This window comes from Gavia stellata, chromosome 6, assembly GCF_030936135.1.
Source record: "Gavia stellata isolate bGavSte3 chromosome 6, bGavSte3.hap2, whole genome shotgun sequence".
NCBI lineage: Eukaryota > Metazoa > Chordata > Aves > Gaviiformes > Gaviidae > Gavia > Gavia stellata.
The window spans coordinates 50,017,359-50,041,623 of record NC_082599.1 but is presented as its reverse complement, the minus strand read 5'-3'; the positions used below and the strand labels follow the sequence as shown (position 1 = coordinate 50,041,623).

At 41.0% G+C, this 24,265-nt stretch overlaps 2 protein-coding genes across 3 annotated transcripts in view; one reads left to right on the top strand and one right to left on the bottom strand.

Moving 5' to 3' along the window:
- MYRIP (myosin VIIA and Rab interacting protein) overlaps nt 1-16,577 on the top strand; it is a 216,088-nt gene extending 199,511 nt beyond the window's left edge. For both annotated transcript variants that reach the window (XM_059818657.1, XM_059818658.1), the window contains exons 11-17: nt 559-621; nt 6,554-6,748; nt 11,355-11,516; nt 13,227-13,331; nt 13,427-13,487; nt 14,302-14,420; nt 15,112-16,577. In XM_059818657.1, the coding sequence (XP_059674640.1) occupies nt 559-621; nt 6,554-6,748; nt 11,355-11,516; nt 13,227-13,331; nt 13,427-13,487; nt 14,302-14,420; nt 15,112-15,144 (738 nt within the window). In that variant the 3' untranslated portion in view covers nt 15,145-16,577. The remainder of the gene's footprint in view (nt 1-558; nt 622-6,553; nt 6,749-11,354; nt 11,517-13,226; nt 13,332-13,426; nt 13,488-14,301; nt 14,421-15,111) is intronic.
- A 3,065-nt stretch (nt 16,578-19,642) lies between these two features.
- Nucleotides 19,643-21,702, bottom strand: PRLH (prolactin releasing hormone). Its single transcript, XM_009813697.2, has 2 exons — nt 21,555-21,702; nt 19,643-19,821 (listed from the first exon to the last, which is right to left on the bottom strand). Exons 1-2 carry the CDS (start codon nt 21,700-21,702, stop codon nt 19,643-19,645), a joined length of 327 nt encoding a protein of 108 aa, XP_009811999.2.
- Between the last annotated feature and the right edge of the window lie 2,563 nt (nt 21,703-24,265).

Here is a 24,265-nt window from a genome sequence, read left to right as displayed (position 1 = left end):
TGAAGTCCAGGAGAGGGATAGCAGCAAACAGTAGGAAGTGGTTTGGCACAAGATGTCCTAACTCAGCCCAGGTGTTTCCGACATGAGCATCTGACTGTGGCAGAAGTGAGGTACAGACCCTTTTATAACTACAGACATGCACAGTGTTGAAATTACAATCGTGTAGACCCAAAAATTGATGATAGCTGGCTTTTCTTTTTCTTAACACTGCTGCAAAAGTCTTTTTCTATTGCTAGTGCCACTTTGTTTTGTGATGGTGGAAATCAGTATTTCCCATCTGTTTCATTTTATAAAAAATGATGTGTCATTTGCAGTATCTCTCTTAATGACATCTGTTATTCTAAATCCCACAAACAAAAATAAATTAGGTATTGCTTTATTTTAAATATTTTAGCAATAAATGTAAAATCTAAACTTTATGGTGTTTTATATTTGCTAGCTTCTTTATCCTTGCTGTTCATCCTAAAGTTCTCTGCAAGTCTGAACCTATATAAATGTTAACCTCTGTAGCTGTTAACGTAACTTTTCTGCCTTTTTAACTGCTTTCCCACTATCTAGGAAAAACAAAAGGCTTTTGATCTTCATTTAAAGTTGCAGTTTTTATCCACTGTATTGCAGCAGGTGAGAATGCTTTGTTTTGTCTGTGTCTTCTTACATCGCTTACATAGTAAGAGATGCTATAAAGTGATATTGAGGGTTTCCACATTTCCCAAGCAAAATTCTCAAACTCAGAATGTTTTCCTGGAAATATCAGGCCTGAAAAATCATAGCTTTTGGCCAAAATCAATAATCATTGCAGAAAGTTATTTTATAATCACAGCTAGCCCTGTGTTATGATGGGAGTGATGAGCATGAAGTAGACATGTGGAGCAGACTGACTCTTTTATTTGGCTTTGTGATGAGAATTTGGTTTTATCAGTAAAGAAGAACAGAAGACAAAGATAAGGTATATGATCTTCCTATTCTTATGTACTCACCTATATTAATAAATTTGGAAGGAAAAAAATTAAAATTTTATTTCAGCAATATGATTTTTAGCAGTTTCTGACCATAGTGGTCTTCAAAAACCTTTCTAAGCTCCCAATTTAAAAAATAAACAAAACCCTTAATTCATTATAGAGATTGTACACAGTGAGTAGGCACTTTCTCATATTGCTGCTAGTGTCTATTGCTTATCATTCATCTAGATGGAAAGAAGTTTCATATTCTATGCTATTTGACTCTCAGCTTATGAGAATCAGATATTAAAACAGATTCTCATTTTATTCCCTTAGCAAATAAATACTTATCTTGTATTTTAAAATACATGCTATTTTTAGTATGTCATATATAGTGGTAAGCAAATTAATTCTGTAGCATTCTCTCAGTCATAAAATAAGAATCAGTTTTTTATGTCAAAAGTTGTTGCTTAATTCAGCAAAACACTCCTCCTCTCAATATTTTCTTTTTTCCTTAGTCCCAGAGTTAAATTTTGTGCTGTGAATTTTAATCACCTTTTAATCATCTTGGGTTTCTTTAGTAAAAATATCAAGGATGATTTTAAAGAAAAATTCTTTTTCCATTTGTGCAATGTCATCAGCCTTAAATATTTCCATTTCTAAATCGGCCATAATATTTCACCTCATGGAAAATAACTTCTTTTCTCATGATTGTAGGCAACTTGTCTCTAGAAATGAGGCATTATGAATTATTAGGAATAACATCTGTAACTACATTAGCACAGTGGATTGAATTCATTAGTAAAAATCTAATATTCAGAATTACCTAGCACAATCAAAAAGAGAGACTGTATTTCTTTGTGTTACACTTTGGAAAATGTCAGTAGAATAATAGCTCACTCTGTAAGATAATTTAGCTTTCTTTTTCTAAATGAGTGGCCATAAATGACGATATTGATGTTAAGGTCAAGGCAGGAAGTCTTAAACTTGCACAGAATAATAATTCCTTAATACCATAGTTTATCATGGTATACTTGTCTTCCATCAAATATCAAGGCAAATTTTAGCTTTCTTTCCCAGTCTTTGTGGTAATGAATGGTTAGGGCTTACTTTTAGGCCAAAAGATCTTTTGAAGGTCGGGGTTGATGACTGCTATTGATGGTTGGGCATTGATGGCTCTGTTCGTCCCACAATGTGGCTTGGCCAGTGTCCGAGATCTTGCTTGCCTGTGAAGGAGATGGACTTTTGGAGGGCTTTTCAGGGCCTTCTCAAAGCTGTACAATGAACTTCCATGGGGTGGGGAGACAAGGACGCAGGTTTGGGTTTTGGTTTTGTTTTCATCAAGTTTGGATTCAGTCAGGTTACTCTGAAAAGATGAATCAACCAGTGGCAAAGCAAAACTTGTCTTCTCACCAGCTCTCCTTAACTCCCTACAAAAAAAATGAGGGTATCGACTGAGAAACGGGTATGCAACTGGGAGCGTGATAGAATGGCTTGAGACCAGAGCTAAATATGATTGCACTACAAGCCATTACGGATGCAGTCGATACTGCCAGGGCTGCAAGTTTTTCTTGCTCTATTTCTTGATCTAACTATTGATGTCAACTGTTCTCTGTTGAATTGCAAGTCACTGCCTCCCATGCCAGTTTAATAGAGCCTAACAATGGCATAACATCATAGTAGCAAAAAAGAGAAAATGCTAATGGCTGAGTACATCATGGAGGAAAAATTAGTTCAAGTGATGGAGAACTTAACTACTTTAGGAGCATTAAAAATAAAAGCAATCATGTTCATGCAAAGGAAACTTGATGTGGAGATGTCATAGGCTGCTGAGATGCATACAAGGACTTAATACTCACCTACTCCCAGCAGTTTGGACTCTTACGTTGCTTCAGTTTTATCATCCTGCTTTACTTCCGTTACCTTGTACAAAGATGCAAATACTGTCCTATAAAGCACCTCCCAGTGTAGCATCCTTAAGTAAGAAAACAAAGGAAATACCTGCAGCATTAGCAGGGAAAGGAAAGAGCAGAAGAGAGGGAAATGTCTAACAGCCAGCAAGAGCTAGCTTAGACCACTGAAACCTTATCTTCAGCAAAACAGGAATCCTTTCCATCTGTCCAGCCACACATAGAAATGACAGTAAAGAAGTTTAACAAGATGCTGTTTGTTATATTCAATACACACAAGCACACATACATGTATATGTGCTCGCACACACACACTTTTTTAGTATTTCATTGGTTTGAAAACTCTCCCACAAAGAACTTGGGAAATTGAGCATCTCCTTTTGACTGTGTCTTTAACGTATTTGTGAGCGTGGACATTAATTATCATAAAAAAGGTAAATGTATGTTTTCTTTATTCCATTAACCTCTCAATCTCAAATTCAGTAAAAATTTAGATTCTCATAACCAGTACAAACATTCAAATTTGGATCAGGTGCATCGATTTCATTTGGGAGGGGTGGTGTTAATCCAGAAGTAGGGAAGCACAGTCGAAATCGGAATGCATCCCAGTGTTTTGAGAAGAATGGTTTCTGTGCTAGACATTTGTAATAGAAATTGCTTTCTGTGTCTATCACATCCATATTAGTTCTTTGACTTGCTTGACAAGACAGATGGGAGAGACTTCATCATGGCATGATAGCTGTATCTTTGAATCACTTATAGGTGTTAACAATGACCTTTCATGCAAGGGCGAGATAAATTAGACAGCCAAGAGGTCTTTATAGCAATTTGAAATGTCCACCTACCAGGATGATCTTGGTGTGCATGTGTCTGTGAATTTTAGGTGATTTTTACAGAACCTCGTAACTCTTAAGTTTGATGTGGGTGGTCGGGGAAGGGAGAGGGTTATGAAGCACTAAAACTCCAGGACACTTTTTCTTTTTTTTTCTTTTTTTTTCCCTTTACACATGTTAGTAATTATATCTAGAGTAACTCGTTAGGTTTGCAAACTGGCTGTTTTAGAACATGAGCTGTTTGAACAGCTTTTGACAGCTGTTCAAAAAAGAGGTAGGAATTTATGCAAAAAACATTAATTGAGAAACCCTGAACTCCCCACATGTTGATTTTTATGTGTCCCTTGGGCAGACATTAATCTCTTCTTACTTCGCTGTAAAATGCAGCCCAGGGCAAAGCTGAGCTCTAAATATCCTTTAGCAGAAAACTTTCACAAAGTTTCGATTTAAATACATTGAAATATTGCTTGTGCTCTTAGGCTTTGGGAGATCGACTCTTCAGATACGCTCTAAGGAAAATCACTTTTGTTTGCCATGCATTTCTTTACAGTGTTTAAACTCTAGTGCTGTATGCTCGTTATACTATAAAAGCAGATGTTTCACAAGCTTAAAGAAAAGCTTTAACGTTGTGACTCCTGTGTCTAGCTAGATACCTGCAGGCTAGGATCAAGATTATGTTCATTGATGCAAACACTTAGTGAACATCTAGCTGCCTTGTGCAATATTTAATGTGAAGCAAATCTTTGGTTTTGAAAAAGTCGAGTAGCATCTGTTCTTACCTCAATTCTAGAAAAGTTAAAAATCACATCTCATTTTGCTGAACTTTTCTTCCCCTATCCATTACGTATTGAGAAGGTGGGGTATTTTACTCAAAATCTTGATTTCATAAAGCTTCCTATTACAGAACACTTTACCGGGAAAACAAAAACCAAAAACCCAGTTTTGCAGTAATTGGTCTGTAATAAATGCCAATATAGATTCTCATATTCTTGTACATTTTTTTCTAATTTATTTTAATCTTTTTTTGAAATCCATCATTAGCTACAAAGGATAATAAAAAAATTAAGAAATAATGAACACTGAAGTGAGGCTACAGTTCTTGAAATGGAGAACATACATCAGTGAAGATGAGGAAGAAAATGTAGTGTCTGGCCTTTATCCTTTTTTGTTCACTACTCATAGAATAGAAGAAGAATTAGGTACTTGTAAAAGCAAATAATAAAACAAAGTAATATTGATTTCCTCATCTGTCCTATAAAATTATTGATCTGTTTTTAACCTAATTGGCACTTGTGAGAATAAATGGAAAAAACAGTAGGCTGTTTATGGGGTTCAAGTATTTGTTCTCAGTAAGAGAGTCCTAGGGCTACTTGTTCGGGACTGTGTTGGCTGTCCTAACAAGCTAAAGATCTATGTGCTGTAGCATACTGTATTTGCTTTAATCTTATGTATCTAATTATTTCTTGCAATTCAGAGAAATAACAGTGCTAAAGATGCCTTCATGTATTGATATACAACGATTGAGTACACACTGCTAAAAAAGTAGTTTTTCACTAAAAGTCTTATCCAACATAAAAATGAACAGGTAATTACAGGAAAGAGATAATAAAAGAGGTTTTCCAGTTAAACCCACCAGAGTTTGTGTGAATTTGTGTTTATTTCTCCTATATCCTGCCTAGGAGGCCAGCTGACATATTGATTAATACAATGTTTGCATAAGACACAGACATTTTTAATCAGTTATGCTTGTCTGTACTATAGGATTTACTATATAAAATCCAAAGACTCTCTGTTTCCTCAGTTTTGATCCTCAGATATTTTGTTTGTGGAAAAATTTACGGATGGGTGGGCCGCTAATTCACATGCATAAGTATTTGCAGGTTTGAGGAATGAATTAAATTTAAGTCTAAACTTCCCACACTTTCTTTTAGGCAAAGCAACACTAAAGCTATTGCACATAAATTCAGTGACAGTATTTGTATTGGCTTCAACAAGCTTTGGTTCAATCTCCAAGCTGTCTAGTTTGGATGTTGAGCTTGATGCTTGAGGGTACATCAGGTGAAATTTTATTGCCATCAAAGGAGTTGTCCTGAAACCTAAAGCTCGGTGAGAATCATCAGAATCAGGATAGTTAATTACAAATCAGGAACATTGATAAAAAGGCTTACAGTTGTTTAAAAAAAAAAACAACAACAAAACCCAGATAAAACTGCATACTTTTCCTTGGTATTTGGTATAATTTATTGCATAAATATTTTTTTAAAAGGTAAATTTAAATTTTAAAAAAATCAAGATACAAGTGCTCACACGCTTATAGCTCAACCTTTGTTTTTTGGGGCTATCATATAATTCATAGCAAACATCTTTGTAAACTGCTATCCTGATAGGGCTGCTGAAGATTGCTCTCCCATGTTTGCAGCTGCAGTGCAATAGCTCCTGTGCATATGGAGACAGATGATTCCACAACCATTTGCCAGTACCCACAGAGGAAGATTGTGTTTTAAAACCTGTTTGAAATGCTATTGCAAAAATAGCCTTATCTAGCTCACTTGGATTTTAAAGCTGGATGTTTGTGTGCTCCTTTGCGATAACATTTGGATCATACCTCCAGCAGAAATTGTGTTGTGGAAGAATTGTGTGTGTATGTTATTTTACATGCTGTGTCAGTGTGCCTACGTGAAAAAGAGAGGGAGAAAAAGAGAATTAGATTCCAGTTTCATCACACAGTTCCTGTGTCTGTTCACAGCAGTTAGACGGATATATTGTTTTAGCATGGCTAAAGCTACAGCTATTAGCAAGGTGATTTTACATATTACCCCTCTGTGCTAATTTAATGCTGTTGTTTTCTCTGTCTACTCTTGTAACAAAACAGAAGTACTCTGCTGTCTCTCTCTGCAACATATCTACAGAGGTCCTGAAAGTCATCAATGCCACTGAAGAACTGATAGCAGAATCCACTGGTCCCTGCGATTTCCCAGCTGACGTTCAGGACAGAGGAAGAGGGACGTTCCCACTGGGGACGGACCCCGTCAGACTTGATGAGCAGCTCACCACACTGGAAGAAAACGTAAGAACATTAATCAGTATATGAAAGTGTCGCCTATGTGTGTGTGCTATCTGGAAAGGGAAAGCGCGTAGGCAGCATCAGTGGATGTTCAGAATTAATTTTGGGTTATTAAACAAATACATAAACAGAATAAAAAATCCTATTTCAAAGGGGTACTCAGCTGTGTTGGGGTTTTTTTTAATGTGTGCTTTAAAACATTTAGGGGAGGGGGTGAGTTGGATGCGTTGGGTTTTACAATTAATTTTAGAATCCCTACCTCAAAAGTTAACTTAAGCCCTCTGAACCTCTGTGGCTGCGCCATGCCTTGCTGAAACCCCAAGTCTCCAAGTCCCAGCATGGCCTCGTTATTGTAGGGACAGGTAGGGAAAGCATGTCCCCAGTCACACAGAGAAAAAGTGGAGGAGTTCTTCCTCCACCCACACTTGCCCAGCATACTGCGCTGAGCACCCAGGGAGCTGGAGCTGCCTGCTGCACTGTTAAAAAGAGCAGGCTGGAGAAGCCGAATTAAACAAATATTTCTGTTTGGCCACGTCCGGATCACCCATCCTTTTTCATGCGTACCTGTCATCTGCAAGGAAAAGTGTAATGCTGAATCACAGAGGGAAGTCACTACTCATGGGAAATTTTTATGCATCCACTTAATGGAGTTGGTACACTTGTAACTTTCGATTTTCTCTTCTTCCCACATTTGACTGATTGCATTTCAGTGATGTTTCCCTTCATTAGGAGCTCTCAAAGATCTTGTAGGAATCTGGGCTGTCCCCTTATAACTTCCTGATCAATTCAAGAAAATAGATCCTGATTTTCTTTAGCCCCAGAAAATTTTCAGACAGAATCTCTTCTTGGGGGATAAAATCCTCCACAGAAACGCACTTCCGCAACAGCCCCAGACTAGGGACTGAGGGGGAGATAATCCATGGCAATAACAGCCAGTCCTGGCACTTGGTCTGTCCTACTCCAGAGCCCTCCCACCAGCACCATAACTCCCTGGTCCCTCTCACCACACCTCTTCTGAGCTCAAATCTCCCAGCCCTGCTTCAGTTCAGAGGTTCCCAAGCTAGATCCAACCCCTCCGTGCACTGCAGCTGCCCACACCAACAGGATGCCCTCCAACCCACCCCAGAGCACCTTCACTCCTCCTCAACCAGCTCCCAGTCATAACCTGACCTCCAAACCTCTCCTTCCCACCTCTGCCCAGCCTTCCCAGGCATCCCGCTGTGCCAGCTGAGGTGCTCCTGCTCTGCCTTGCTCCCACACACTGTCCTGGTTGCTGGCATCTCCTGCCCTCCCTCCCTCATGGGGCACCACAGCCATCGGAGTCTGCCAGGCCATGGAGCTCTCCACATGGCGGCCGTGCTCTGAGCTCCTCTCTGGGAGAGGAACTCAAAACAAACAAGCAAAATAGGCTTGGGAGTCCTCCCTAGTGGGACTGGGAGGGCAGGACAGGAGGATGTGTCCAGGAGACGCTGGACGTCTGGCAGCTCAGATATGGCCCTCTGTAGAATGGCAAAGCCTTCCCCTTGTAGTTGCTGCTCTAGTGCCTGGAGAACGGTATAACTTGAGCTTGTGGTGAGCAAAGTGCATTCCTCATGCCACCTACTGTGATATCCATTTCATTCTTGCATGGCGGATGCACCCCCACAATAACTTCTAGTTGAGTTTGATTAATTTTTTTCAGAATAATAGAAGCAGGTAAGTGGAGATTTTCTCCCCCATGAAATACTGAAGCATCCTAGCTCCACGCACCACAGAATGCTTTTGCCAGGCGAGTGAATACAGAAAGAAAATCCAAGTCCATGCTGGACCACATCTTTAGAAAAGTTAAGAAATTCCTCAGGAGAACAGAGAGCAATTTGGGGAGAGTTCGTCTCACATTTTTTCTCTGAGAACTGTGTCGTAAACTATCTGAGGTGTGGTTTTTTTCCCCAATTACACTCCAACATTCTCTCCCGTCATTGTGGAGCTTTGGCATCCATGGTGCTCTGGCCCCTAGTCACTCATTCAGGCCAAGCATTTCTCACTGAGCAGAGGCTGGGCACTGAGGCAGAGCATTTCTGGCTGTGGCGTTGCCCTCTTTGCAGCATATCCCTGGTTTAGCTTCTCTCAATTCCCTGCATAATTCATAAGGTATCCAGCACAGCCTTACTGCGTCCCCACACTACATTTTTCTCTGGCCCACACAGGATTTGAAGTAGATGGCAAAACTTCATGGTTTCAAGATTTCACCACCATGCTCCACAGCAGAGTTAAAGATCCTTTAGAAATCCAGGAATCCATAACTTTTCTCGGTGCAGCTGGGGGCATATCTGCATGCAGCACATCCTCTTTGCAGCAAATTTTGGAAGAGGATCTGGATATATATAGACACTTTGTTCATTTTTGCTCTCTGTAGCATCTCAGGGACTGTGCTTGCATCAGTGGGGAGAATGTAGGGCCACCTGTACCAGCATGAGGTCGGGTGGGTTTTAGTGGAAGCTGTGCATACAAATAAAATAGTAAAATAAGTCTCCACAATCTGAATTTGAATGTATGAATAAGGGCATAATATATTGGAGACCTGCAAGTACCCCATTGCTGTTTGGAAGCATAACAATTGTTCAGGTAAAGAGAATATTCTTCAGAAAAATCTTTTATTTAGATCTAGCTGGAAAATGTTTAATAAAATTAAAATGCAACAAATGTAGGGGCTGATTGAGTTACAAAAACATTGATGACCTTCCCTTCCCACATTTGTCTATCAGTCCTATTTTCTTTAGATTCTCCCCCCCCCCCCCGAAAAGTACAACTTACTGTGCAGAGCATTTTGGCACAGCATTTAAATGCATCTTTTCTTTAACTTTCTAAAGATGTTTCTGTTCATAATGTTCCTTTTTTTTTCTTTCTCTGAGCTTTTAGACATGATAGGGAAATTAAAAAGATCTGAATTTTAATCTGAAGTGGCTGCAGTGTGTCACACCACAAAGATGTATCATTTGAATGAATAGAAAGAATAATTAAAACCCACAAAAGCAGGATCATTTCTATTTAAATCAGCACATTAACTTTATGGCCCACCTGTGTCTCCAAGTACTTCAGCAAAGATGTTAAATCAGATCACTTATTTGTTCTAATTACATTTTTCAAAGATTTCATGCCTGCAGTTAGACTGTGGTCTTACAAGATGCAGTTTATACAAGATGTAGTGAATTTGTTTCTTAGTAAAGTCACATACATAAAAAAAATGTATATACCTTTATGATTTGAAACAACTGATACAAAGGAAGAAGAAACCTATTGCAAGCAACTAAGACACAATAATAAAATAAAAAATAATGAAAAGTAAACATTTACTTAATCTAGTCATTCTCCACCACTTTTGATCCATCAAGTCACAGCATGGCCAGAAATTATTTGAATAGCCATTATGTCAAAGGACTGCATGATCTAGGAATTGTTGGCAGATAAAATTACTGGAGTGGAAAACAGGTATGAAGTGAAGGTATCTGCTCAAGGATCTGTTTCAGGTCCTGTTTGCTTGCCCCTTGAACCATGAAGTTAGCCACAGAATGTGTTTAATTCATGCTAGTTTTGTAGCACCACAGTCTTTACTGCTATTAGAGTGAGTGAGGCTGCCAACTGGGAAAATCAGAATATATATGTCATTTCCATTGTGCTGTTACCAGCCTCATGGAGACAGTCTCTTGGCTGTCTAGTAAATAGGCAGAAGGTACAGTATTTTCACATGGGTCTGCACAATTTTAAGCACAGATGTCAAAAGCTAATGCTTGAAAATTACCCTTTTCTATAAACCAGAGTTACCTCCATCCAGCCGTGTACCTTCAATTTCTTTGTGAAATAAAAGAAACACATAAAACACAGTGTATTGTGAATTATTGCTCCAAGGAGCTGAATGGGAAATGAAACCTTTACCTGCAGTTATCAGAGGTAGCATAGGTGGGTCAAAATATTAAAAGTTGTTTGTTTTTAGGGAAGATTTCCGAAGGATAAAGACTGTTATTCTCTCTTATGTGGCCCAGATAAGTGTATTGACCCTCCACAGATTCACTCCAAAGGGTCAGGGGGTGGGAAGGTTTTGGCGGCTGTATATTTGGGTGAGAGCAGGATGGGATGGAAAACTATGCTGTACATGTAAGCACAGTTACTCTATAAGAAGTTGATAACCATACACTGCTGAACAGTTATTCTTACACAGTTTTGACTGCCAGAAGGCATTACGTGTGTTTCAATAAACACAGCTTTATAAGAGGTGTGATCTGTTGACTTCCCCTTGTAGACTTCAGGATTTTTGTTATGCAATTGGATATCAAAAATAAAAAAGCAAACTCTTCAGCTTTATTTTTTTGCTGGTGAATCTGGAACAAACTTGTTTTGGAATACCATTGTAGCAGCTATGAAATTTGGAGTGCAGCCACCTCACACGTCCCTTCTCTTTGTGGATGTGTGTTTTCAGATTATTCCCCCATGACTTTCTTCTGCCAGGTAAGTCTCCCTGTAGTGGGTCAGCAAAGAGGGAAGCTCGGAGGCATCGTGGAAGATGCAGTCTGCTCAAACCTTCATGCCCACAAACCAGAAATCACTGACAGCTCTCCCTGCCTTGGCCCTGCAGGTGTACTTGACAGCCGGCACGGTGTACGGGCTGGAGGGGCAGCTGACCAATCTGGAGGACGCCGCACGCAAGATCAACAGTGTTACTGCAGAATCTGAGCTGGCCGATCTGGAGGATCAGGTTGCCACAGCAGCCGCCCAGGTTCATCACGCGGAGCTTCAGGTGAGGACAGCAGCTCCTCCCTACCTGTAGGTTTCACACTGCTTTGCCTGGCGCTTACCTTTTGTCCATGCACACTTACTTTTGATATTCTTTTGTACTGCAGTGGACTGATGATCCAAGGATGCTGACTGCATTACAAGAGCTGAGCAAAGCTTAACTGAGATGCGTGACTCAGCCCAGGCAGATGTACTGTATTTGTTTGTTTCTTCCCCCAGCTTGTTTTTGGACAAAGGAGTGTTAACAGCCTGTTCGTAGAATACTAATACTGAACCTGGTCCTTGCTGCCAGGCAGCTCACATGGTACACTCTGTGTCACACACGTGGCTGTGGTCAGACTGCAAATATAGTCTTAGGCAGTTCATCTAATCAGCAGATCGTAAAGCACTTTCTAAAAGAAGCCAGTGTCAGTACCGTTCTACCGAAAAAGGCCAGCTGCTGAGCCAAGCACGGAACCTAGCACTTGCAAGACTGCCTTGGGATTTAGCTGCACACATCCCAGCCAAAAGGCAATAGCTTTCTGGGCTGCGATCTAGTGTCTCTCTAGTGGGCTCCAGAAAGTCTGGGGCTCAGAAGAGAGCATCATGATCTGGTGCTAAAAGCTGAACTGGGTAACGCTGCCAGACCTCAAGGGGGTAATGCTGCTAGCAACTCACTGCCAGTGATTTCACTGACCAGTCTGTACCAAGTGAGGCACTCTGACCTGCCTATGCCAGGCTTTAATGGGATGTACCTGGTTATTTTTTATTTTATTTTTTATTTTATTTTTAGCATGCTCAATTTAGGACTGAGCAAAGATCTGAGAGTCTGACATTTCTCTGATGTCAGAAGTGCACTGCTGCACCAGATGGTGAACTGGCAGTGACGTTTTGTTGGCTTCAGTCGTTATTTTATGGTAAATATGTTAATGGGGGTGAGATGTGAGGAGGAGAGAGGCCTAAGCTATGCAAGGAGGATGACAAAGAAGCCAACTGAAGGTCTTTTGCAGAGTGAACAGCTTCAGGTGTCATTGTGAATCAGGAGTCGGGTTATATGTCTGACTTCTCTGACACTTCCTTCCCTTTTGGCAACATTTGTTTCCTGCTAGTCTTAACATCAGCCTACTTTCCCCCTAGATGTTTGCTTTCTTGACTTCTGTTTTTCCTAGCAATTTGTTTTCCATTGAGTGTTTTTATATAGTGTGTACCTTCATTTATGCATGTTTGTGTTTAACATACATATACACTTAAATATTTAAGATCAAATGTTTACATTTTGTGATGGAGGATGTACTTTGTGTGTGTATGAAACTAATTTTGAATTAGGAAATGTGTCCTACAAAGTCATTCTTTGAATGTAGCCTTTGAAAAACACAGCTTGAGTGAACTTGGGATTATGCAGCTAAAGGTAACTGGGAGATGGCAGACGGGGGTTTTCTCTCCTCCTTTTTTTCCTCAAAAGGAGTAAAATGTCTCTTCCTTGGAGTCACACGGTAGGTTGGATTGTTCTTTTACTCCATCTTTACTAACAAATTAAGCTCCTTTTAACATCAGGACTAAAGAATACAGGAAAGTGTCAGAATTGCTAAAGAACTTAGCCCTCTGTTTATATTTTTTGATTAAAGAGAATTTGCCTGGGGGAGGGATATATTTTAGTAGTGGCATCCACAGTAATTTAAAAACTTCTTTTTCCCCCTCCCCATCTGTCTGTCTCTCTCTTTTATTTTCTTTGAAGATTTCAGATATTGAGAGCAGAATATCAGCTCTCACTGTTGCAGGCTTGAACGTGGCTCCATGTGTTCGCCTGACAAGGAAACGGGATCAAAAGCAAACAAACCAGGTGCCAGAACATTATGTAGTATTCAAAAATACATTGGGGAAGTCTTGCCTCTTTTTCTGTAATGGAGTTGAGTAATGCATGTGTGTTGTTTACAGATGCATACAATAGACACATCAAGACAGCAGAGGAGAAAACTTCCAGCTCCACCAATAAAAGGTGCACTTAAGTTGTTACATATATTAGAGAGAGTCTCTCTTTATAAGGTTCAATATAATGTACAGTCCAGCAAAGTAGGGGAAAGATTAAGTATAAATATAAAATGAAGAGAGAAAGCCTAAATATGTCCACCCTCCTCATTTCCCATTGTACTTGCATTACATAAAATACCCATTTGTCACCTTAAAAAGCATCACCACTTTCTCTTTCCGTGGATGTTGTGACAGTGGCAAATTCATAGGAGCAGAAGCAGAAGGCTGGGGAAAGCAAATGGGAAATGCTGAATACTTGTCCTGCAGCAGGGACGCTGCTAGTCTGGCATGCCTGGGGTTAGGCTGGGAGGCCCAAGCAGTCGCAGTGTTTAATTACCAAAAGCCAGTTGCAGCCTCCACAACCCACCGTTGCTTTCTTAAAGCCTGTGTCTGCTGATTTCAGTCCATATGATGTGGCTCAGTGATGTTCCTGCTATGTTGGGTATGGCTGTGAATTGGCTTTAGAAAATAAAGTGCTTTTTTCTTTCATGTTTTCTCTTTTTTTTTAACCTTGCAGTGCATTATCTCTAACAGTTCTAGGGCCTGCTTCACCTTGCATTACTCTTGTTTTACTCTTGTGTAATTCCACTGATTGGCATGGCCTCAAACTTTAATAAATTTGGAGTATCACAGCCTGCTGTTTTTCATTTAAATTAAATCCAGCTTTTCTCATACGGTTTAGGGGATGTTTTATCTTTCTAGAAGCTGTGACTCTTCAGGAGTATTGTTACATCTGCTTCAATCTGTTATGTGAAAAATCTCCCTTTTTCTGTCTTTCCCAGGTGAAAAAATAGATGGTTCTCCAGTTACCACTGTCAGAACATTTAACAGAAACTTCATGCTTCAAGGATCTCTAACACAAAGAATTAAAGAGAGGAAAAGCACTGCCAAGGACTTAATGGTAAACTCACAATAAATGTTTTTAAAACTGCTGTTAAAAGTAGTAAATAGAGAGAGAGCAGTATCTGTGTAGGCAGCTATATTTCAGCATCTTCACAAAACTTCTCTTAATAGTTTGAGGTAAAAGAATAGAGACCACTGAGGCAGCTCTGAACAAATACGACCAGTGTCCTTGGAAGCTGTCTGACTCTATGCCACGGTATAGCAGCCGTGCAGTCCTGAATGTCAGCCAGTGTGAATGTATTCTGGCTGTCAGGTCTCCAAGATTGTGCTACCCTTATTTAAAAAAAAATAAATAAAAAAATCAGTGGTCCCCTGCAATTCAGACTTCTGAACCAGACCCTCACAGAACCAGCTGCACACTGTAACTCAGCAGGTGAGAGTCACCTTGAATCTCATTAATTTTTGAGAAATGTTCAAAGGTTATCTAAGTGGAATTTAAGGGGTAGAAAGGCCATGCATTGGCTCTGCAGGGTTTGAATAGGCTTCACCATACAGCTGTCAATCATTTCTTCTAGAGCAGCTGTAGAAGGATAAGGAAAAAAGCTGACTTTCCTGAAGCAGTCTGCCACTAGGTATGTGGAAAACAGGCAGGAAGGTGAGAAAGGGAAGGACCTGGCTCCCGAGAAGCTTCAGCAAGCTTGTTTTGGGTTTTGCTCATTTTTTTTCTTTCCTGTCCCTTTCTGTTCTAGGAACCTGCTATAGGATCTGCTGTGATGTACTAAACTTACACTTCCCTACTGCCAATAACACACTGCCTAAGGCTGTACACTAGAGTGCCTTTACTTAACAGCCATTGTGTATGTCCAGCTGAAAATGGACCCTCAAGAACCCACAATGCCTCAGTTATAGGGCTTCGTTTGGATACCTCACTGAGAAAGCTGTCCAAGTCTTCAGCATTGTGGTCTGCTAAAGGAAACTCTGCCTTAAAGTTCTCACAAGACTCTGGAAAGGATGCTGAGTTTCAAAAGCAAGGCTCCACATTTTAAGATGCACTTTTTCTCCCCATTGATTGTACTAAAGTATGTCGTCTTTAAACTGCAGTATGTTTTTGTAGACTCAGTCAACCACAACTATAGGCCAATATTTCGTACAAAAAGAAAGAACAAAGCAGACCTGTGATCCATATTTGCTGGCTTCTTACTATGCACGTAGGCATCCATCCTGTCGAGCAATAGGAACAGCTCTGTGCAGTGTATGCTGCTTTTCAGCAGCGTGGTGGGAGCGGAGAATCAGCGTACCTAGCTCTGCTCCCAGGGAACAGTGGAAGTTTTGACAGGGTTTGTAGGAGGAGATGCGATGTGCAAAGACTCCTCTGTTCACTGAGGGTACATTTGGCAGAGTGAATGTTCTAGCTCCAGAACTAGGTGTTTTGTTCTTGGCAGCGGGGGGAACATGGATGTCACGTCGAACCGTGAATTGGTGGCAGCATATGTGGATCATATGTCTGTTGAGTTACGATCCTGGCATCTGGAAATACCTGAAAACTGCTGTGAAACCCACACCTTTGTATGTCTTGTTCTTCTTGGCAGCATTGTCCGCTTGGGGGTGTCCAACCACGCTGTAGTTCAGAACAAATTCTGACCAAATCTTTAAGATTGGAAAAAGAAAGTAAAAACATTGTGGATTGTAGGGTGGCTGCAACCTGTAAGAGATTCCCTTCTGCAGTTTCCTGGCTTTTCTGAGGAGCAGGAAAATGTAGCCCAGGCATCTTTTCCTTTACTGATCTGTAGCCAGTGTGGAGTAGCTGGGGCCTGTCACTGGTGTCATGTGCACCCCACTACCATTGGACCACTCTGAATTGGATTGTGAATAGTAAAATTTCTTCTTTCATTTCTTGAGTCCTTTGAAAGGTGAGCCAAACTAGAAGGCCCTTGAGCAGATGCCCAGGAGGGAAGATGGCTGCTTACAGGGTGTGCCTCTCACCCTTTTTAGGGAGGACCTTGCCAATTTGTGGTAGTTTTTGCTCTGAAGAATACAAAGGAGTCAGTTAGAGGAGGTGATAAGGCACTGAATCCCTTATCTTCTACACAGAGTGCAGAGCAGGTACCCAAAAGCAGACTGGGTTGATGGCATGGGCTGGCAAGTTCCCCCTCAGCATTAAGGAACGGTGAGCTCTCCGGAGAGCAGTGGGTACCAGGGAAGGGGGAGAGCTGCTCCTTTCCCTGCGCTCCCAGCCAACACCCAGTGGCAGAGTGCTGCACATGACCTGCCATGTGGTAGGAAAGCAGTCCTCTGGGACACCAGGCCATGAAATGTCTATGGTTGGGCAAATACGAGCAAAACTGGGCAAATGTCCTGGCTAGGCTGATTTAGAGGGGCAGGTGGGGAAGGTAAGGAATGGCTGGATGGGACAGTTGGAGACACAGTGCCAGTTGCAAATCTGCCACCCACATTTGACATCGAGCTTAGTAAACTGATGTCCAGCTGCATGTAAGGAACCCTCAGAATAAATGCAACCATCTTCCTGCCTAGAATGCATAACTGTCACTCCATCCCTTCAAGGAATTTTCATCTGCCCAAGATCTGACCCGATGTGTTCATTCTGGGTGAAATCATGCCTTCTTTCACTCTCACACAATACTAGTTCTCTGGAATTGGTTTGCACAGATGTGAGGGCAGAATTTGGCCCACTCTGTTTAATATATAAATATATATATAAAACAAGTAGATTTTATTTATATATGCAATCCAGTAAAGGAGATTAAACAGAGTAGGATGCCTAGTAATTTTTTTGTTATCCAGTCTCCTCCCCTTCCTTGACTGTTCTCGTGTATGTATACAATACATTCCCAGGTTCTGGTTTATGCAGGTATGCGTGTTATGAAATGTCATTAATGGTGGTTGGTCTACATATTCGTCTAACAAATAATAACTACTATTGTGTATGTAATATCAATACAGAAATTACTAATTTTAATAGAATAACTCTTTGGCTTTTGTTTTGTTAGTGTGATTTAAACAAGCCAACGAAGTTTGGAATAGGTTGTTTTCCTTAAGAGGCATGAAAAGCAACTATTATCGTGTTACAATGTTAAAATATTCAGTCTTCTTTGACAGAAAAATGTGTACTGTGTAGGCATTGCAAAAAAAACAAAAAAAAAGAAAAAAAAAATCCCACCTGCTATAAGGCATTTGAATTTTTACAAATGTTTATTGTGCCAAATACGTGCAAAGATATAATTTACTGTTTTAAAAAAATCATAAAAGCATATGTTATAGCACACAAAGAATTATTTTGTCATCAAGTGATTTCAATCTTTAGTGTTAATATTTATATTTAGATTAATTTTTATAAATGAAAATATTTTAATGGGTAAAATGAGGACTATATGATCTATTTGATTAAGTCTGAGTGAATATTAAGCTTGCCTTGTTGTTGTTATCTGCATACTCACCGAGAATTATTGTCAAGAGAAATTATAAAAGAGTAAAAGCAATTTATGAAAAGAATGCCTTTTCAAGGACTTGATTCATAAAGAAAAACCAAAAGTTCTTCTCTGTTGTTTGGATTTATGTGCACGTCGGCCAGGAAGCGTGCAGAACATGCTGCCGCACACAGAGCTCAGGTACTGCCCGTCCACAAATGACCCGTCCCCCGTTAAACCCAGGAGTCATGCAACTCTGCAGAATTACCTGGGTTAGCTGAGGCGGGGAATACATGTTAACGCACTCGGTTCAGATTTTTTCCACTGGGGCTGGGGTGGGAGGGATCCTGTTCCTGCTAGGAACATTTGATGGTTAGTTTTCTCCAAACTCTCGAGTCTGTTGGGCGAAATACCATCTCAAACAGAATTTCTCTGGCAGAATTTCTGTAGCTCTCACTGGGATTGCTACAAAATGACAAACTAAGCAAGAACCCTCCTGATAGTCTAGTATTTCCAAAGTCACTGATGAATGCTGATCAAAATATTTCTTTATCAGCATATTTTCTCCACCATGAGGGCATTCATTTAAACTAGGATGTGTTAAGTAACACTTTGGGTGTTACATGTTGTGTTATAAATAGCAGTAACTACCTTATTATAATAAAAATCCACTCTTTGCTGACAGACCATTCGCAAAGAGAAAAAAGGGTTTAAATTATCTGCAATGATTAATTCAACCACTAATAAATTTTAGTAGTAATTCTAACAAAGCACAACTAGAAATGCAAGTTCATTCTAATTTGTCTTTTGCAGAATGATTCATGGCCTGGATTTAACCATCAGTCATTAGCTAAATTGTAAACTATCTTTTTTGGATACAAGTCATAGGTTAAACTGCATTCAAATATTATTGCTGATAATAGTTATTAATCAAGATTAAACATATTGTAAATAACACTTCTTACAAAATGAATATAACAAAGTTAATTACCATGGCAAACATGAGTATGGAGCCACAACCCCGGGCTTATTGGTGTGGACTAACATTGTACATGGTACATTGCTTGTGATTCTCAACGAGTGACTTTAGCTTGATCAGATAATGTTCTTCCTTACAAACAACTACATTGTTTTAAAGGGAATCAGCTAGTTTAGGCCCTTACCCTTTTTGGATAGTGGTTCATGGTTACATACAGTAGGCATGAAACTACTCTGAAGAGTTTAATTAGCCAATTTGTTTTTCCTTCAGCAGGGAGAAAATACTTATCTTTAATAGGCGCTCCTTTTTGTTCATTAATATATCTCTCCAGCAGTACAGGAAGTATCATAAAGAGGCGGTGGGTAGTTCAGGGCTACATTCCTACAAGCGGATGTTAACAATCTGTATAAAAACTACACACAGAGCACCAGCATTTCATGACATTAATGCAGGTACATCAAAAATTAGTGAGAGCCTTTTTTCTTTCTTCCAACCATTGCTTTTTATTTTTACATATCAACAGCCATTGACTTTGAAATGTGACAGGAAGGCTTCATGATACGTTTAACACTGCAGAGTTTAAATCCCAGCACAAAAGCTGGGTAAACCTAACATTACAATGAACAGCATCAAGGGATTGGTGGGGATGTAAGACAAAGAAACATTTTTATAAGCTATGGGTGCGGCCGGTGCTAGTGTCCATGCATTGTCTTTTACCTGCACCCCGAATATGTTTCTTTTTGAAGGAACTTGCACAAGGAGCAGAAAGAAGAGCAGCATGGGATTGCTAGGCGAAAGCAGAACTGGAGGTCTGAGGTGCAGGGCAGGGTGCAATTCAAAGAGCAGAGGCTGGGTCACCACCGCGGGGAACGGGGATCACCAGTCATTGTCTTCTGTGCCCGACACTTTTTGCTCCCACAAAGCATTCAAGATGAAATCCAGGTGCCGGCTCACAGGCCTCAGGCTGCCACGGCTGCTTCTCAGCTGCCTCTTCCCGAACCGACCGATGGGGCGAACGCCACGGCCCACATACCAAAAAGGATCGATCTCGGGACCTGGAATTCAAAGCAGTCAGTGAAGCACCTACCACTGTACTTAAAGGCAGCATTTCCTGAACATCTTGAGGGTATTAGAGGGCTTATTTGTAGCCCAGGAAAAAAAAGATAACAAGGGGAAAGGCTGCAGGCAGATGCACAACTTTCTAGTTCCTTTGAGGGTCACCTGCCATGTGTATAGCCCAAAGGAAGAAGGTTCAGATGCAAAATTAATTTTTATCCTTCTGGGCTGCAACCTGCAATTCGAACATAAGCCAAAAGACCCATCAGTTCAGGAGGGCACAGTGTGCTTTAAAGCTGATCTGAACCCTGGAAGAGGTTACAATGCAGCCTACATCCAGAAAGACCATAGTAGCTCCCTGTACCATCTCTTTTAAACTGTCCTCTCTTAGCTAAAGTCCTGAAGGTCCTACTGTCCAGCCTCCAGTTCTGCTGTATGCACCAGGTACAGTATCTCTACAGGCTAACAAATCCAACGATTGCAGGGGGGGGTCCTACATTAGAGGTAAACATAAAAAGCTAATACTTGTTCACTTAGGAAGTTGTTTTCATGCATGACTTTTTCTTCTTTTAATGCATCTGAAGTACACTTGTACTTATTTTTATAGTCTAGTCTAGTTTTAAAGCAGGTATGGAGAGGGGTATAGTTGTATTAAAGGACTAAGAGATAGCAACAGGGAAAATCTACAAAGCGCTGGAGATCGTGCCACCCGAAGAAAATGTCAAATCATTCCAAAGCTGGATGAATGTCAGGAATAGGAATAAATTTCAATTTAGTTGCATTATATATCATCCAAGTCACATGAAAGTCTCAGGCAAGGCAGCAGGATTTTCCCCTGTGCATTTTGACGCTTGAACAGAGAAAATAAAGAATCCACTTTGGCTGTGAATTTCTCCATAAATACATCTTGTAAGTCTTACTACATAGTATTTAACACCCCTCCTGCCCACCAAAACCCAAGTAATTTCATTTGTTTTAATCTGGATACCTAAAAACTGAGGCTCCCCACATCCCTGGTTCTCTTTGAAAGGGGAAAAGTGTGCCACTGAGCGCCCATGCACCCTACTCCCCACACCCACCTCTCTCCCACTCCGTATACAATTATCAGCCTTTGCTCCTTGAGGGAAGATGAGATTTCCTGATAAAGATTTTCTCAAAAATCTTTTGGACTGTGTGTTAGCTTTTACTTGAGACATATGGTATAGTCATTCATCTGGCCAGCCTCAGTTCCTCACAGCACCTCTGAATGGAGACACTAACCACTTGTATTTTGCCTTTCAGACAAGTTGTGGTTCCAGACAGAAACGAAGTTATCTGTAAAGCAAACTTAAGCTTCTGGCCCTTGCTTTCTTTTTACGCTGCAGAACTAGTTGTGAACTACCCCAGGTCTACAAAACACAGCTTAAAATTTGATGCTTAAATATTCAGTGTATACTGCCTTACATTTTCTTTGTCAGTCTTTTGTACGTTAGTGTCTCCTCTGGTATTTATCAAAAATTACACTACTTCCCTTGACTAATGAAGGGCCATGATAAGGAGATTAAGTTCTGTATATGCCCTTACAAGTGTAAATGGAAGTACAGGACCCCACACCCCCATTTTATCATAGAAACACACGCATGGATTTGCTGCTGAACTCTGACAGCCTGACCCTGATCCCTCAATGCACCAGAGACTGCAGGGTCACCATATGCGCGTCCATCGCATTACATCAGGTGAGACTCATACTTACTTCTGTTGTCTATCTGATGTTTAAATGGCCTGCTCTGTCCTGAAGCAAAGCTGAGTGATACCAAGAGCACCAGCACATAGACAGTGACCAGCTTTGAGTGCTTGGGTGACCACTGGGCACGTGGTGTCCACGAGATCGGATGCCACATGATGGAGCGAGAAGTGGTGGGAAGGCTGTGAGGAGGAAAGTGAACATGGGGAACACATATGAGTTAAAGCTCTCAAGGTGAAGGAAGGTGTCAACTGTAACAGCGTGTTCCTATCTGTCAGAGCCATTTCATTACTAAGTTCTGTGAAACACTGATGCTGGGGACATCCTGGGTATTTCTGTTTGAAGGCAAAGGCTATGCAGTGACCCATCTACTGAGGTCAGTCTTGCAACTTTAGTGTTTTCTCACCAGCAGTGAAAGCCCCTGGCATGGCTTCACAGGACAGAGGACACACGAGTCCTGGCCCTGAGCGTGCCGCTGACTTTCTGTATGACCATGGGCATTGGTCACCAGAGCGTGTTTTAGCCACTACCTCCATCATCCTTTCCTCAGCTGTAAAATATGTCTAACATTTGCATTTTACACCATCTCTTTACAACTAAATGCATTAGAAAGGCTTACTGAAAGGGAACATTCCTCCCATGTGCACTCACCCTTTCACAGCCAGCATGCAAAAGTACTATTGCCAGTTATGGTTTCCACTGTTAGATGTCCCAATCCTGTAAATGCGTCCAGATGCAAGGAGATGAGAAGTCCCCCTGAGAGAAGGGCTGTGCAGAACAGAAGGTGCTGAGTCAGGAAAATCGCATCCAGGAGGTGAAGGATCCCAGGCTCAGGTTACCACCGTTGCCCTGTCTCTGGCATTTTGGACAAGCTTCCTTGCAGCAGCTCTCGCAGCTGTCATGCTGGGTACCTTCTACTGTGCAAGGTCTGCCTATGTATTTGACAGCTTGAAGCCTCTACCTACAGGAGCCCTGTTTGGTTAAGCATCACTTACAGTAGCTATACAGTTACAGAGCTACAGGAAATCCTCTCGGCTATGCCTACACAGAGGCTTCTTCCTGTATATGTGTGGGAATTTTCCCCTGCTGCTGCCTGAGCACTGTGCTGTGAAAATTTTAGCCTGCTTTCAGTACAGGCAGAGCAGGAATGGAAATTTTTTGATGCAACATGCTCTCAAGCACACTGCACAGGCAACACAACAGAAGCACATGAAGAATCTGGTTGTGTCTTTCATTAAAACGCAAGGTCATAAGCTCCTTCTCTCCTAGCATTCAGTGAAGGTTTGTCTTTATTATTTTTTTTTTCACACTGACAGTCACTTAGCAGACAGCTTAAAGGAAAGTGATTTTAACCCCTCATTTCAACAGAACTATGAATTAACTTTTTCTAACTTGAATATCTCATAACAATCAGGACTAAATGATCTTAGCATGTAAATGAATTCTGCCTCCAGTTTCAGCTGGTGTACATCTCTTGTTGCTCCATGTTTAGCAAAGCCTTAAGTTCTGTGAGACAAAAATAAGATGTTTTGAGGAATCTCTCTGGTGTGCTTACAGGGCTGCTGACAGGTTTTCCAGATGACTTGCTGCCTGGTTTTGTGTCTTGTTTTTCTGGGAACTGAGTGACAGAAAGGAAGAGCTTGCCTTGAGCTCATTGTTGATGAAAGACAAAAATAAAGGGAAAAGCTTTTAGCACAAGCTTTTTCCTAAGCAGTGCTGTGTCTCGGTCTCCACCAGCTGGTCCTGTGCCCACACCAGCCATTCCAGCCACCTTCCAAGGTGCCATTATTTATTGAACTTCTTGCCCATACCTCTGACCTGGCTAGGATTTCTGTGAAGCACATGGCTCCCACTGCTCCGCAGTAAGTAAATACCTATATAATCAGGGGGCTTAGCACCTCCAATCCTCCTCATCTTAATTGTCCCCCCCAGTTTGTATGAGGAGAACCTGAGGCACAGATAATGCCACAAACTTGACCCTGCATGATGCTGAGCATTTCTAACTCCAGCTCCACCTTGTCACTAGGCTTTAAGGATAAGCACAAAGTCCTGGTTACACACTCACAGTCCTTTCACAAGTAATGGGGCTGGGAGTTGGTCTGTGATCTCCTCAGGTCCAGACCTGCCTTAGCCCACAGCCCTGCAGCCTTCTTCCAAAGGGAAAATAAAAAAAACCCCAGACTTCATAAGTCACTTTGTGCATACCCTCCATTTCCAACCATTAAATGATCACCAAAAACTTTAAAAACTTACTAGTTTCAACAAAACTTGACACATATTTAAAAGTTTCAGGAATAATTTTTCTCCTGGAGCTCAGCAAGAAGTCGACACTTGTGCCAACTTAGCCAACTTGCCACTTCTGCTTGGTCCCTAAGCAGAAAGAGCCTTTAAATTTTGGCTGAGCAACATCTGTGACAGCGGTCTGGCAATTTCCATCGACATGAGAAGAGGAAGTTACAGCATGTTAAAGCTACTAAAGTTACAGTGAAGCAGTGGTATCACAGCTTGCTGAAGGTCTGCCTCACACAAGCAGTGGGAGACCAGCCTGGCTCTCCCTCTGGGCACAGGGCAGCTCTCAGCACACCAAACTCAAGCTCTGCTGCAGATCCATCAGGTCTAAACCTACCGTGGATGTCCTCAGAAGACAAGGTGCTATTAACTTTTTAAACCCTAAGGTAGAATCTTACTCAAGATCGGCCACTGTGTACCCACCCCTCCAA